The sequence below is a fragment of the Callithrix jacchus genome, chromosome X (genome assembly GCF_049354715.1).
Source record: "Callithrix jacchus isolate 240 chromosome X, calJac240_pri, whole genome shotgun sequence".
Taxonomy (NCBI): domain Eukaryota; kingdom Metazoa; phylum Chordata; class Mammalia; order Primates; family Cebidae; genus Callithrix; species Callithrix jacchus.
Genome location: NC_133524.1, coordinates 99,631,000 through 99,646,467, shown reverse-complemented (window position 1 = coordinate 99,646,467; position 15,468 = coordinate 99,631,000). Strand labels below are relative to the sequence as shown.

Here is a 15,468-nt window from a genome sequence, read left to right as displayed (position 1 = left end):
ATCATTTGAGCCAGGAGTTTGAGAACAGCCTGGGAAACATAGTGAAACCCCATCTCTATAAAAAATACAAAAAAATTGCCAGGTATAGTGACATGTGTCTATGGTCTCAGCTACTCAGGAGGCTGGGATGGAAGGCTTGATTGAGCCCAGGAGGCCAAGGCTGCAGTGAGCCATGATCATGCCACTTGCACTCCAACCTGTGTGACAGAATGATACCTTATCTCACTCCAGCCTGGGTGACAGAATGAGGCCCTATCTCAACAAAAAGGAAAAAAAAACCCAACTACATGTTGTCTACAAGAAGCCCAGTTTAAACATAGGACTGAGGGGTGAAACATAAAGCAATGGAGAAAGATATACTACACTAATGAAAAGAAAGCTGGAGTAGCTATATAACTTTAGACAGGGCTGACTTCAGAACAAAGACAATACCAGAGATAAAAAGGGGCATTACATAATAATAAAGGGAACAATTCTCCAACACATAAAAATTATAATTATTTATGTACCTAAAAATAGAGTGTCAACATATGTAAGGCAAACACTAATAGAAATGAAAGGAGAATAGACAAAAATCCATTATTGGATTTGCAGACTTCAGTAACCCCTCCTTCCAGTCAGTAATTGATAGATTAAGCAGGCAGAAAATCAATATGGATATAGTTGATCTGAAAGGCAATACTAATCAGCTTTAGCTAAATGACACTTGATCTAATTTACAGAACACACCCAACAGTAGAACACCATTTGTTTTTCAAGCTCACATAGAAAATTCACCAAGAGAGAACATATTCTGGTTCATAAAAGATACCATGACAAACTAAAAATAACAAAAATCATAAGTATGCTCTCAATAACATTAAACCAAAAATTCGTAAGAGAAAGATAGATGGAAAACATATCTGGAAATTAAACATACTTCTAAAAACCACAACTCAAAGAAGAACTCTCAAGAGAAATGCAAAAATATTTTGAACTAAATGAAAACATAACATATCAAATTTGTGGGAAAATATGGTATATAGCAAATGATAGAAATCACAAGTATGCTCTCAATAAAAGTAAACAAGAAATCAATAACAGAAAGGTAGATGGAAAACTCAAATATCTGGAAATTAAACATACTTCTAAATGACACAATTCAAAGAAGAATCCTAAGAGAAATGTAAAAATATTTTGAAGTAAGTGAAAATACAACATATCAAATTTGTGGGATTCTCCAAAGCAGTGCTTAGGGAAAAAATTCTAGCTTAAATGCATATGTGAGAAAAAAAAATCTACAGTCAATAGTCTAAGCTTTCACATTACGAAACTAGAGAAGGAGGAGTAAGTTAAGACTATAGAAAACAGAAGAGAAGATATAATAACAATTAGAGAAGAAATCAATGAAACTGAAAACAGGAAAACAACAGAAGAAATCAATGAAACCACAAGCTGGTTCTTTAAAAAGAATAAATAAAATCGACAGATTGCTTGCCAGGCTAACTAAGAACAAAGAAAGAAGACAAATTAACAGTATCAGAAATGACGCCAGGCGTGGTGGCTCGCACCTGCAATCTCAGCACTTTGGGAGGCTGAGGCTGGGGGATCGCTTTGGCCCAGGAGTTTGAGACCAGCCTGGGCAACATAGCAAGATCTCGTCTTTACAAAAAAATTTTAAAAAAGAAATGAAGGTGGAGTTATCATTATTGATCACATGGACATTAAGAAGATAATATGAACAACTCTATGCCTACAAATTTGTTAACATAGATGAAATGGACCAATTCTACAAAATAAAAAAAAATTTAAAGGGAAATAAAACATATACAGATTGGAAAGGAAGAAATAAACTGTCTTTATCTGCAGATGACATGACTGCCAAAGAACTGACAAATGCCTGGTGCAAAGTCCCAGGATACAAGATTAATATAGAAAAGTCAGTTGCTTTCCCATATACTAGCAATGAACAATTGGAACTTGAAATTTAAAAATACCATTAAAATAGCAGTCCCCAAATGCAGAATGTGTCAAAAGAATTTTAAGGTATCACAAATCTATGAAACAACCTCACTGAAAGGGGTGGGGGAATAAAGTACTGACAAAGGTAAATTTGAAAATGAGTGGAGTCTGTAAGACTAAAGGCAAAAGGGACTGTACATAGCACTCCACTCCAGTGCATAAAATTGTTATCCACAGGTTAACAATTTTGAAACCACTATATATTTATATGAGTAATAAATAAAATGGATAGTAGATGGTAGGAGACGTGTTTCTCACAGTTGGAGTAGAAGGTTACAGATAAGGAAGGGGAGGCTAGAATGATCCATGCAGTAATAAACTGTAGTTGGAGACACCAGTATAAATTCATGTTTAGCCTTGTGTAGATACAAATGGTTATATATAGAAATATTTATATTTCTATAAATACTTTATATATGTATAGGTATTCTATACAGATATATCTTTTTGCTATATCAACTGAGAAGGCCTAGAAGTAATGCTATCTCAGTAGCAATGAGTATGTCTAGCACGCAGATCTTGTTTTTCTAACACGATTCTCCAACGTTAAGATTCCAGGGCGACTTGGAGAAATGACTGATTCTAGGACTTGGGCAAAAAATAAGAAAGATAAAGCTATAGCCATCTCGTAGTGCCAGAATGTAGGTACTAAAAAAACCCATCCACAACATAACAATGGGGGCATGTCAAATGAATACAGGAGCCAAATGAAAGCTCCTGGTGACCAAAGCTGGAACAATTTGAGCAAAAGCATGTCAAGTAGTATTGCATTTATCCAAAATATAAAATAGTCATGAGTCTACACTGATACAAATAAACTGAATATATAAATAAATGGGAAAGAAGAATCAAATATCCTCTGCAGAAGGATTCCAAGTAATTTTTGTCAATAGTCTGCCTTCAAGGAAGTAATAATGTCCCACTCCTTAAGTGTCGGCTGACAATAGTGACTTTATTCCAAAGAATACAGTATGGAAAGGGAGAAATAAAACTTTACCTTGGAGAAACCTGACAAACACCACTTCAGTCAGGTGACCAAGGATAAGAACAATGGTAAATATATTGACGGTATGTCTCCTTTATAAGATATGATGAGAATGGAATTTTACCTCTGTGGTCTTCTTCGCAAAACACATAATGCCTGTGTGATCACAAGACAAAAATCAAGCAAACCCATTTTGGGACATTATACAAAAAAGCTGACCAATAATTCTCAAAAGTGTCAAGGTCATCAAAAACAGGCAAAGTCTGAGAAACTCTCACAGCTAAGTGGAGCTGTTGGAGACATGACAACTAAATGTAACCTGAATGGGATCCTGGGACAGAAAAAGGACTTTAGGGGAAATTTGAATAAAGTACGTACTTTAGTTAATAATAATGTATCAATATTGGTTAATTGTGACAAATGTACCATACTAATGTAAGATGTTAATAATAGGGGACAGTGCATATGGGATACTCTGTACTATCTTTGTAATAAATCTATAAATTTAAAACCATCCTAAAAGTTTATTTAAAAAAAAACCCACTGTAAGCAAATAAAAAGCTACTCAAGATCCAGGGAGGAAAAAAACATCACATAGGTAGATGGGTCTGTTGAAATGGTAAAGCAGGGTTTAACAGAAATTTCCTGGGAGACAATTCCTAAGAAAAAAGTGTCAGCAGACTAGAGATTAACAAATGAGAACAGCACAGCGTCTGGTCACTCAGGTTTTTCTCCTGGCTCAATCTCCAGTTATCTAAATCTGGTGGAAGCAACCATATGCGAAAATACACACAAATCAACAAAAAACATGGAAAGGAGTGTTTTGTAAAAACTTTATAAAATATCAAGGCCCAAGTGGCAATTGTGGGTTAGGATAATTATATTGTAGGTAGAGAGAGAATTCTCCACTTTTCTGTTGGGACATAGTGTTGCTTAGTCTATCATGATTTCCAGCCCACCAGCAGCAGCTGGGGACTTAGGAGGGTGCAGGATCCATGAGAAGGGGCACACTACCTGCCAAGTATGGCATTACCCAGGGAAAGTGGCGCCTACCTCTCAGCTATCTGGACTTATTTCTGGGCACAGGTGAGGCCTCTTTCAGCCCTCCCCCAAGTATCTGACTGGGTACTGGTTCTACTAGTGCAAAGGGAGAGAGTAGGAGCTAGCCTAACGCAGTTTACACACTCAATACCTTGATCTTCTCCACATCTCTAGGCTAGTTTTATCGCCATTTCAGATGTCAAGGCTGTCCCTTTCAGCAATGGAGCTGTAATAACCACTGGATTGACTCCTCCAGCTTCCAGCCCCAGAGGTAATGAAACTTTTATCTATCATTCTATGCCCTGATAACAAGAATTTTAAGTATATCCAACTGTCTTTATAAGTTCACTGGGCAGTTCGTTGGAATGCCTATGCGCCATTTTCCAATGTTTTATCTTCCATTATCTTTTTGACTTAAGAAATCTGTTTTTAGAGAAAAAGGGACGGATGAACAAAAAAGAACAGAAAAAATCACCCACAGAAAACCACTGTTAATCTTTTAGTGGACACAGCTTTCAGGATTATTTTCTATACATAAATTACTAGGTAAGTATCTTGTAGTTTTACAAAAATGTACTCATGCCATATATTTGGTTCTGCAAGTTGTGTTTTTTAATTTTACAATACACCATAAACATTTTTCCATGTAACAGATGAAAATTTGCTACTGAAAACATCGCGTTGCAGTTGGGTCAAAAGGCTGCTAGTAACAGGAGGGATGCCTAAAGTATTACCATAAGGTTAAAGCACATGGTCTGATATATGCCTGCCAGGGACACTACACATAAGGAATGTCTTCAATGTCCCTTCGTGGGGCCCTGCAGCCACCCCTGAACTCCCTTGGACCTCTGGGGTAGAAGGGGTCCTGTAAATTTCTTTGCATCCACAAATATGCCCCCAACTTCTGTTTGCTTTTTCTCTTCTCATCCTCCACCCTAGCCATATTGTCAAACTCTCTTATCATGTCCTCATTGCTTAAATTCATATCGTGTATGGCCTCTTTATACTCCTTGAGATAATAAGCCAATCCCTTATTAGTTTTTCTTTTGGCTTTCCTGGGTACATCATCCTCAGCTGGGCGCTTCCCTGCAGACCTTGTTCGACTCTCTGGCTCTCCCCCTCTCTCTGGCTTTCTCTCTCTCTCTGATCCTCCCTCCATCTCTGCCTCTCCCTCCTTCTCTGACTTTCCTTCTTCTTTTGCATTTTCCTCACTCTCTGGCTTTTCTTTATCCTTTAACATTTCCTCATCTCCTGTCTTGCCCTTGTTTTCTGTCTTTCCCTCGTTTTCTAACTTCTCCTTGTCTTCCAGAGTACAAGCTACTTCTGGCTTTCCCTCGTCCTGTGGCTGTTCTTCATTTTCCATCTTTCCTTGGTTCGAAGGCATTCCTTCATTTTCACTGCAGAGTCTTTCCATGTCGAGATTTCCCCTCCTTTTCCTGTCCTGGGGGATGGGGGCGGAGGGAAGAGGAGACAAAGAGGAGACATGGGAGACTGAGGGTGTGGGGTGGAATGGAGGTCTGGACAGTACCTGCATCTCATCCCTGGTGAGGGTTCCCCTAAGCTGGACGTGCCTCCAAGAGGGCCTTCTGCCCACCACGTAGCCCGCCACTCCTCCCACACACGAGCCAGCCATTGCCTGGCAGGCCCTGCCACCTTCTCTGCACTGGTTCAGGCTGATAAGGTGCCTGTTCATGTGGGTGGGGGGATGGGCAGGGGCCCCAACTCGGCCATAGCCGGGCCCTCCACACCCTCAACCCTGTGGGCCCCTGTCCATGCAGCGCCCCCTCCCCACCCCGCTTTCACGGACCTGTGGGGATTCTGGACAGGTTGTTCCTCCTTTTCAGGCCTCGCAGAGCGCTGGGAACAACAGACGCGCAGACCTGCGAACAGACAGGAGACAGGGGTAGGGGCTGCGCGCTCAGCGGGCTCACAGGGACTCGGATCCCTTTCCTGAGTCCAGGCCCTGCTCACCCAACATTTTCCTCCCCTACCTCCCCCACACTCTAGCCGCCATTTCTTTCCAGGCCTCGGGCACCAAACCGGGATGCTTTCCAAACTAAATTTGGGTGTCTGTGTCCTTCTCCTCAGAGGCAACTCTCCTCCCCAGCTTCGCGGTCAACGATTTTCTCTACGCACGGAACGGCAGAGGGGGTTTACTGCCACTGTCTCACTACTGGGGCGTCCCCAGCCCACCATCTTCGGCTCCAAAATGGACGGAGGGCAGAGAAGAGGATGTGCCTAGAAAGCAGGCATGGATACTTCGGGGTGCTCGCCTTCCTTATCCTCTGCCCACTGGCTGCTTGATTCCCCTCAGCCACCCTTAGCGGTTTTCCCACCGTCATCTCTGTCCACACTCGGGCCAGATTCCCTCGACCCTCCCCCTCCCCAAGCCTTTCCCCTACGATACCCGTTCCCCTTCCGCCATTCTAGTGTTCCGCTAGCAGCGTGGAAGGCCCACACACTGACCTGGAAGAAGCTGGACCAAGAATTAGGAGCCCAGGGACCGGAGCATACGGGACGCAGCCACACGGACAGAGGGCAGGCACTCGGACCGGTGCCCACATCTGCGCCCGGGCAGATCACGTGAACGCCACAGCGATGGAGTTCCACCGCCCCATGCCCCGCCTCCTGCCCAGCCGCTTTCAGCCACCCACCACCTCTCTCCAGCAGGTACCTTCTCACCTCCCTGGGCCCTTTTGCCCTTTTCTTCTTGTTGAGAAATTTATCAAAGAAAGAATTTTAATGAAAATCACAAAGTTTTTTTTTTTTTTTTTTGAATGAGTTGGACGGTCCGGAGGAGGAGTCTTGATAATGTTGCTCTTAAATTCCATTGAAATAACGTAGACCCACTTGATAAAATCATATAAATGTGAACTTTAGTATAAAGAATAAATTATTGCACGAAAAAACTTAGGAAAATTTTTCCAAAATAAATGAAATTGTCTCTTTTTCCTGACATGTACAAACATAAATTTTTGAATGAATTTTAAAAAGTTGTATTTGAACCAAACTAAAAGAACAATTAATTTATCTTCAGTGAGAAACTGAATATACAAGAAACAATGACCAGACCATATTAAAAAATAGAACTGTAATCCACAGCCTTTGCTGCAAGCAGCTGGAGAAGCCAAAGCATAGCATCTGCAGAAATTTTCAGGACTTTGATCAATTTGCCGGCCTTTCTGGACTTTTTTTTTTTGACCCGATGACCAACAAGAAAATCCCAAATATGAACTCCTACTCAATCACATAGGATGTTTGCCTCTAGTTGGCCTGCCTCTAGCTTCCTCACATCAACAACCTCCAATCAGAGCATCCTTGAAGTCTTTTTGGTTTTTTTTTATTTTCCACTATAAAGCTTTCCCACTCCCCTGCCTGCCTTTGAATCTCTTCCAGATTCAAATGATGGTAGGCTTGACTTCCTTGCTATAAAAGAAGCTGTGAATAAGTAGCACTTGTGTGTTCTCTTATGTGTAGTCTCCGTTTATCTATCTCCACATAAACTTTTGGTGTGGAAGGCCTTTAAATACGGTCACATGCTGCTTAATAACGGGGATATGTTCTGAGAAATGCGTCAGGCAATTTGCTGGTGGTGCGAACATCACAGAGTGTAGTTATACAAACCTACATTAAATAGCCTACTACACTCCTAGGCTATATACTATAACCTATCACACCAACCACCGTTGTATTCTGTGCTGTTCGTTGTCATTGACTAATCGATATGCAGAATGACTATATAACAAAGAGACAAATGCTGATAGATTAGATTACATAAAAATTTGTAACAGATTTGTTGAACTGGGGACACATGCACTCTCCCCTGCTCTTGTTGAATATATTGGTGAAAATTTTCTGAAGATTAACTGTAAATTATTTTAAAATAAAACTATTGGCAGGGCACAGTAGCTCACAGCTCTAATCCCAACCCTTTGTGAGGCCGATGGGTGTGGATCACCTCAGGTCAGGAATTCGAGACCAGCCTGACCAGGATGGTGAAACCCAGTCTCTGCTAAAAATATGAAAATTAGCTGGATGTGGTGGCTGGCACTTGTAATCCCAGCTACTTGGGAGACTGAGGAAGGAGAACTGCTCCACTTGAACTCATGAAGCGGAGGTTACAGTGAGCTGAGATTGCACCATTGCACTCTAAGCCTGGGCAACAGACCGAGACTAAGTCTCAAAAAAAAAAAAATTGATCTTTTGTGCCAGTAATTCCACTTCTAATAGTTACCCACAAGGATAATTTTCTTTCTTCAACTTTTATTTTAAGCTCAGAGGCACATGTGTGGGGTGTGAAGGTTTGTTACATAGATAAACATGTGTCATGGTGGTTTGCTGAATAGATTATTCCATCACCTAGATATTAAGCCTGGTAGCCACTAGCTATTCTTCCTTATGCTCTCCCTCCCTGCCCACAAGAGGCCCCTGGGTGAGTTGTTCCCCCATGTGTCCATGTGTTCTCATTATTCAGTTCCCACTTATAAGTGAGAAGACACAGTATTTGGTTTTCTGTTCCTGCATTAGTTTCCTGAGGATAATGGCTTCTAGCTTCATCTATGTCCCTGCAAAGGACATAATCTTGCTCCTTTTTATGGTTGCATAGTATTCCACAGTGTATCTGTACCCCATTTTCTTTATCTAATCTATCGTTAATGGGCATTTAGGTTGATTCCATATCTTTGATATTGTGAATAGTGCTGCAATGAACATATGTGTGCATGTATCCTTATAATAGAATGATTTATATTCCTTTGGGTATATATCCAGTAATGGGATTGCTCCATCACATGGTATTTCTGTTTCTAGAACTTTGAGGAATCGCCACAGTTTTCCACTATGGTTGCTGATTTACACTTCCACCAACAGTGTAAAAGTGTTTCTTTGTCTCTGCCGTCTCGCCAGCATCTGTTGTTTTCTTTGACTTTTTAGTAACTGCCATTCTGAGTGGCTTGAGATGGTATCTCATTGTGGTTGTATTTGCATTTCTCTAATCAGCGATGTTGAGCTTTTTTTCATATGCTTGTTAGCCTCATGTATGTCTTCTTTTGAGAAGTATCTGTTCATGTCCTTTGCCTATTTTTTAATGGGGTTGTTTTTTCTTATAAATTTGTTTAAGTTCCCTGGAGACTCTGGATATTAGACCTTTGTCAGATAGATAAATTGCAAAAATTTTATCCTGTTCTGTAGGTTTTCTGTTCCCTCTGATGAGTTTCATTTGCTGCACAGAAGCTCATTAGTTTAATTAGATCTCATTTGTCAATTTTTGCTTTTGTTGCAATTGCTTTTGGCATTTTCATTATGAAATCTTGCCCGTGCCTATGTACTGAATGATATTGCCTAGATTTTCCTCTAGGGCTTTTGTAGTATTGGGTTTTACACTTAAGACTTTAATCCATCTTGAGTTAATTTTTGTATATGGTATAAAGAAGGGGTCCAGTTTCAATTTTCTGCATATGCCTAGCCATTTCTCCCAGCACTATTTATTAAATAGGGAATCCTTTTCCCATTATTAGTTTTTGCCAGGCTTATTGAAGATCAGATGATTGTAGGTGTGTGGTCTTATTTCTGAGTTCTCTTTTCTGTTCCATTGATCTATGTGTCTGTTCTTATACCAATACCATGCTGTTTTGTTAACTGTAGCCTTTTAGTATAGTTTGAAGCTAGGTAGTGTGATGCCTCCAACTTTGTTCTTTTTGCTTAGGGATTGTCTTGGCTATTTGGGCTCCTTTTGTTTCCATATGAGTTTTACAATAGTTTTTTTCTAATTCTTTGAAGAAGGTCAATGGTAGTTTAATGCAAATAGCATTGAATCTATAAATTACTTTGGGCAGTATGGCCATTTTTATGATATTGATTCTTCCTATCTATGAGAATGAAGTGTTTTTTCATTTGTTTGGGTCCTCATTGAAATCCTCTCTGATTTCTTTGAGTAGTGGTTTGTAGTTCTCTTTGAAGAGATCCTTCACTTTCCTTGTTAGCTGTATTCCTAGGAATCTTATTCTTTTTATAGCATTTGTGAATGGAAGTTCATTCATGATTTAGCTCTCAGCTTGCCTGTTGTTGGTGTATAGGAATGCTAGCGATATTTGCACATTGATTTTGTATCCTGAGGCTTTGCTGAAGTTGCTTATCAGCTTAAGAAGCTTTTGGGCTGAGACAACGGTGTTTTCTAGATTTAAGAGAATTTCATTTTCAAACAAAGATAATTTGACTTCCTCTTTTCCTATTTTAATACACTTTCTTTCTTTTGCCTGATTGTCCTGGCCAGAACTTCCAATACTATGTTGAATAGGAGTGTTGAGAGAGAACATCCTTGTCTTGTGCTGGTTTTCAAGGGGAATGCTTCCAACTTTTGCCCATTCATTATGATATTGACTGTGGGTTTTTCATATATGGGCATTATCATTTTGAGGTATGTTCCTTCAATACGTAGTTTATTAAGAGTTTTTAACATGAAGCCATATTGAATTTTATCAAAGGACTTTTCTACATCTGTTGAGATTATCATGTGATTTTGTCTTTAGTGCTGTTTATGTGATAAAGCACATTTATTGATTTCTCTATGTTGAACCAGCCTTGCATCCTGGGGATGAAGCCAACTTGATCACGGTGGATAAGCTCTTTGATGTGCTGCTGGATTTGGTTTGCCAGTATTTTATTGAGGATTTTTGCATCAATGTTCATCAAGAATATTGGCCTGAAGTTTTCTTTTTTTTGTTGTATTTCTGACAGGTTTTGGTATTAGGATGATGCTGGCCTCGTAATATGAATTACAAGGTAGGAGTCTTTCCTTTTCAATTTTTTTGGAATAGTTTCAGTAGAAGTGGTACCAGCCCTTCTTTGTACCTCTGGTAAAATTCAGTTGTGAATCTGTCTGGTCCTGGGCATTTTTGTTGTTGTTGTTATTGTTAGTAGGCTATTTGTTACTGCCTCAATTGCAGAACTTATTATTGGTCTATTCAGGGATTAAATTTATTCTGGGTTCAGTCTTGGGAGGGTGTATGTGTCCAGGAATTTATCCATTTCTTTTAGATTTTCTAGTTTATGTGCATAGAGGTGTTTATAGTATTCTCTGATGGTTTTTGCATTTCTGTAATATCCCCCATAATTTCTGATGGTGTTTATTTGATTTTTTCTCTTTTCTTCTTTATTAGTTCAGCCAGCAGTCTATCTATTTATTAATTTTTTTCCAAAAACCAGCTCCTGGATTCATCAATTTTTTGAAGGGTTTTTAAAAAATATCTCTATCTCCTTCAATTCAGCTATGATTTTGGCTATTTCTAATCTTCTGCTGGCTTTGGGGTTTGTCTGCTCTTGGTTTTCTAGCTCTTTTAGTTGTGAAGTTAGGTTAACTTGATATCTTTCTAGCTTTTTTATGTATCCAGAGAGATAATTAATACAGTGCTACAATAGTCTTATATTTGAAAATTTCACTTTGTGAGGCCAAGGTGGGTGGATTACTTGAGCCCAGGAGTTTGAGACCAGCCTGGGCAACATGGCAAAACCCTGTTTCTGCAAAATTTACAAAATTTGGCTCATTGTGGTAGCATGCACCAATAGTCCCAGCAACTTGGAGGCTGGGGTGGGAGAATTGATTGCTCTTCGGAAGTAGAGGCTGCAGTGAGCTGTGACTGCACCACTGCACTCCAGCCTGGGTGACAGAGCCAGACCCTGTCTCAAAAAAAATTATGTTAAAAAGATTCCCATAGTAATTATTTTTGGAGCATTTATCTTTGTTTGTATTATAACTACAGTAGTCATTCCATTGGCTTAGTTTATAATTTAAAAATATGGAACAGAGAAAATGTCTATCATTACAGATTTAGTTACATAATCTTCTTAGTACACCAGCTTACTCTGGTTATCTTTGAGTGTTTGGTTTATAAAAATAATTAATCCTTATATATTGGACACTTAATAAATAGTAAAAATAATTCTTTATTAACTGTTCATCATCCCAATTGATGGTGGCACTTCTATATACGGTGGGGCACAAAGGACAGCCACAAGTATGTGATATTGCCCTCTAGAGATGCCACTTACGTTCCTAGCCCTGTACTAGCTACCTTGTATTATCTGGCATGCTATTTCATTTATCCCTGGTGGGGCAATTTGCAATTCAAGGAAACAGAATGACTTACAAGGCTACAGTCTTAACCCAATATAGTACTGAAATAAGTACAGTAAGAGAAATAAAACAACGAAGCCCACTAACACACCCAAGTGTACAAGTTTTTAGTGTGTGATAGGGAAACATTTGTGATCAGTAGTAAAACATAGGCTATTATAGAAATTATATTTGTATAATTAGTTAAACACTTGAGGGAAAATGAAGAGCTTTATTTTCTGACATACATTCAGATATCTTCAGGGTAGGCAAGAGACATGAAATAAAAGGCATCTGGGTTTAAAGGAAAGAAGTAAAACTATCCATTTGCAGGTGATGTCATCTTGTATACAGAACATCCCAAAGGATCCACTAAAGAACTGTGAGATCCAACAAATGAGTCCAGTGATGTGGCTGAATATAAGATTGACATACAATAATTAATTGTATTTTATATGCTAGCAATAAACTATTCAAAGAGGAAAGTAAGAAAAAAATCCACTTAAAATAGCATAAAGATATTAAAACACTTATAAAGAAATTCAATATAAGGTCCAAGACTTGTACAACAAAAACTAAAAAAAATTGTTGAAAGAAATATTAAGAATACATAAGTAAATGGAAAGACATTCTATATTCATAGATTGGAAGACTTAATATTGTTAAGATTGGTGATATTTCCAAAATTGATCTATAGAATTAATGTAATCTCTATCAAAGTCTCATCTGGTTTTTTTGCAGAAATTGGTAAGCCAATCCCAAAAATCCACATGAAAATGCAGGAAACCCAGAATATACAAAACAATATTTAAAAAGAAGGACGACATTGGAGGTCTCACACTTCCAGATTTCTATCAAGGTAGTGTTGTACTTACATAAGGACGTATAGATCAATGGAATATAATTGAGAGTCCAGAAATAAACCCTGACATCTACAATGGTGCCAAAAAAATTCAACCATGAAAGAATAGTCTTTTTAACAAATGGTGCTGAGACAAATGTATATCTACCTGCAAAAAAATGAATCTGGGCCTCTTCCTACACCATCTACAAAACTTAACTCAAAATAGATTAAAGTCCTAATTGTAAGAGCGAAAACTAGCAATTTCTTAGAAGAAAACTTATGTGTAATTCTTTACGACCTTGGATTAGGCAATGGCTTTGCAGATATGACAACAAAAGCACAAGAAACAAAATAAATATAGATAAATGGGACTTCATCAAAATGCAAAAGTTTTGTGATGTCAAAGGACATCATAAGGAAAGTGAGAAGACAACTAACAGAATAGGAGAAAACTTTTGTAAGTAATGTATCTGATAAGGGACTTGTATCTATAATATAAAGAGAATACTTATAACTAAATAATTTTAAAAGCCCAATTTTAAAATGGGCAAAGGATCTGAACAGATATTTTTCTAAACAAAATATACAAATGGCCCATAAATTCATCAAAATGTGCCCAACATCATTAGCCATCAGGAAAATGCAAATCAAAGCCATAATGAAATACCGCTTTATACCCACTAGGATGGATATAATAAACAAGAAATATAATGACAGGTGTTTGCAAAGTTGTAGAGAAATTGGAACCATCACATACTACAGGTGGGAAAATCAAATGGCACACTACTGGGCAAAACAGTTGGGCAGTTCCTCAAAATGTTAAACGTGGCATTACCACACGACTCAACAATTCCACTCCTAGGTATATCCCCAAGGGAAATGAAATAATATGCCTACACAAAACTTGAATATGTATGTTCCTGGCAGAATTATTCATTATAGTTAGAAAGTAGAAATATCTTAAATACCTATCACTTGATGAGTAGATAAATAAAATATGACATATCTGTATAATGGAATATTATTTGGCAAAAATATGGAACAAACTGCTGATACATGCTGAAACATGAATGAACCTTGAAAACATTGTGCCAAGTGAAAGAATCAAGTCACAAATTGTCACATATTCTATGAGTTCATTAATGTGCAATATTTATAATTTGTATATCCATAGAGACAGAAGGCAAATTAGTGGTAGCATAGGGCTGGGGTGGGAAATTGAAGGGAAAATGGTAGTGACGGCTAATGGCCATGAGATTTCTTTTTGCAGTTATGAAAATGTTCTAAGATTGATTGTGATGATGGTTGCACAGCTCCGTAAGTAGACTAAAAAACCATTGAATTATGCACCCTAAATAGGCCAACTATATGGTATGAGAATTATATCTCAATAAAGCTGTGATTAAAATCTGTCATAATATTGATCATTTCAAAGTATTCTATGAATTTTCTCTATAATGGATTGAATTAAAGTCACATATTTTTTCTCTATTATGCATGTTTCAATATTTATATGTTAGTCCATTTCCTTGATCATTTTATTTGGATTTAGTCTAAGAACTTGAATTAATGAATCAAATGTTATGAGGATTTTAAGATTTCTCGATACATGGAGCTAAATGTCTACTATGTTGTTAATTATAAAAACTAAAGAAAATCAAACATATACATAATGTAGAGGGTGGGGCTGTAGGCTATATTTTATCAAATTTTTCTATGTATATTTCATATACAATTTGTATATTTAATGAAATTGTACATTTGTACTGTTCTGCTACTTGATTCTTTCACTTAAAAGTATATCTTCAGAACATTCCCATGTCAGTCTACATAGTACTACCTTATACATTTTAATGGTTGCATAATATTCCACTCTTTAGAATTACCAAAATTTATTTAATCAATTCCCCATTGATTAGCATTAGAAATGTTTAATACTTTTACTATTAACAATATTGATCTATTGAATATCTATATGCATACTGCATCCATTTATTCTCCTGGGGAAGAGATATAATTTCCAAAGTTGTTCTATCCCACTCCACATATGATATGTGACCTTTCTATTCTTCTCATTGACAGATGTAGATTTTGTCTTTTCCTCTTAAATTTGGGAGGACCTGTGACTATTTTGATCAGTATAGTACAATATAAATCACTTTGTGTGACTTTGAGGTTAGGTCAAAAAACACCACAAGGTTATCTGCCTGGCATCTTTGGAATGCTCACTCTTGGACAAGCAGCTGCCATGTAATAATTCTTCCTAACCTGAAACCACCATGCTGAAAAGGCCATGTATATGCTCCTTTGGTTGAAAGCTCCAGCTATGTTGTAATCCAAAAGCTAGCAATAACTGCCATCCCTGTTAGTGAGCTCTCTTGGATTTCCATCCCAGTCCATCTATAAGATGATTGTGGTCCCAGATGATATATTTTATTTATTTATTTATTTACTTAATTATTTTTTGAGACAGAGTCTTGCTGTGTC

At 37.9% G+C, this 15,468-nt stretch overlaps 1 protein-coding gene across 6 annotated transcripts; it reads right to left on the bottom strand.

The window, feature by feature from the left end:
- Positions 1–4,616: 4,616 nt before the first annotated feature.
- Positions 4,617–6,580, bottom strand: TCEAL4 (transcription elongation factor A like 4). 6 transcript variants are annotated; one of them, XM_078363848.1, is made up of 4 exons: positions 6,494–6,580; positions 6,019–6,265; positions 5,835–5,907; positions 4,617–5,468 (listed from the first exon to the last, which is right to left on the bottom strand). In XM_078363848.1, the coding sequence occupies exon 4, from the start codon at positions 5,439–5,441 to the stop codon at positions 4,806–4,808; it is 636 nt and encodes a 211-aa protein (XP_078219974.1). In that variant the 5' UTR covers positions 5,442–5,468; positions 5,835–5,907; positions 6,019–6,265; positions 6,494–6,580; the 3' UTR covers positions 4,617–4,805. The 6 variants fall into 6 exon arrangements, with proteins under 6 accessions (XP_078219974.1, XP_078219975.1, XP_035145530.1 ...); XM_078363849.1 differs by having other exon boundaries at positions 4,617–5,463; XM_035289639.3 differs by lacking the exon at positions 6,019–6,265 and having other exon boundaries at positions 6,435–6,580.
- Between the last annotated feature and the right edge of the window lie 8,888 nt (positions 6,581–15,468).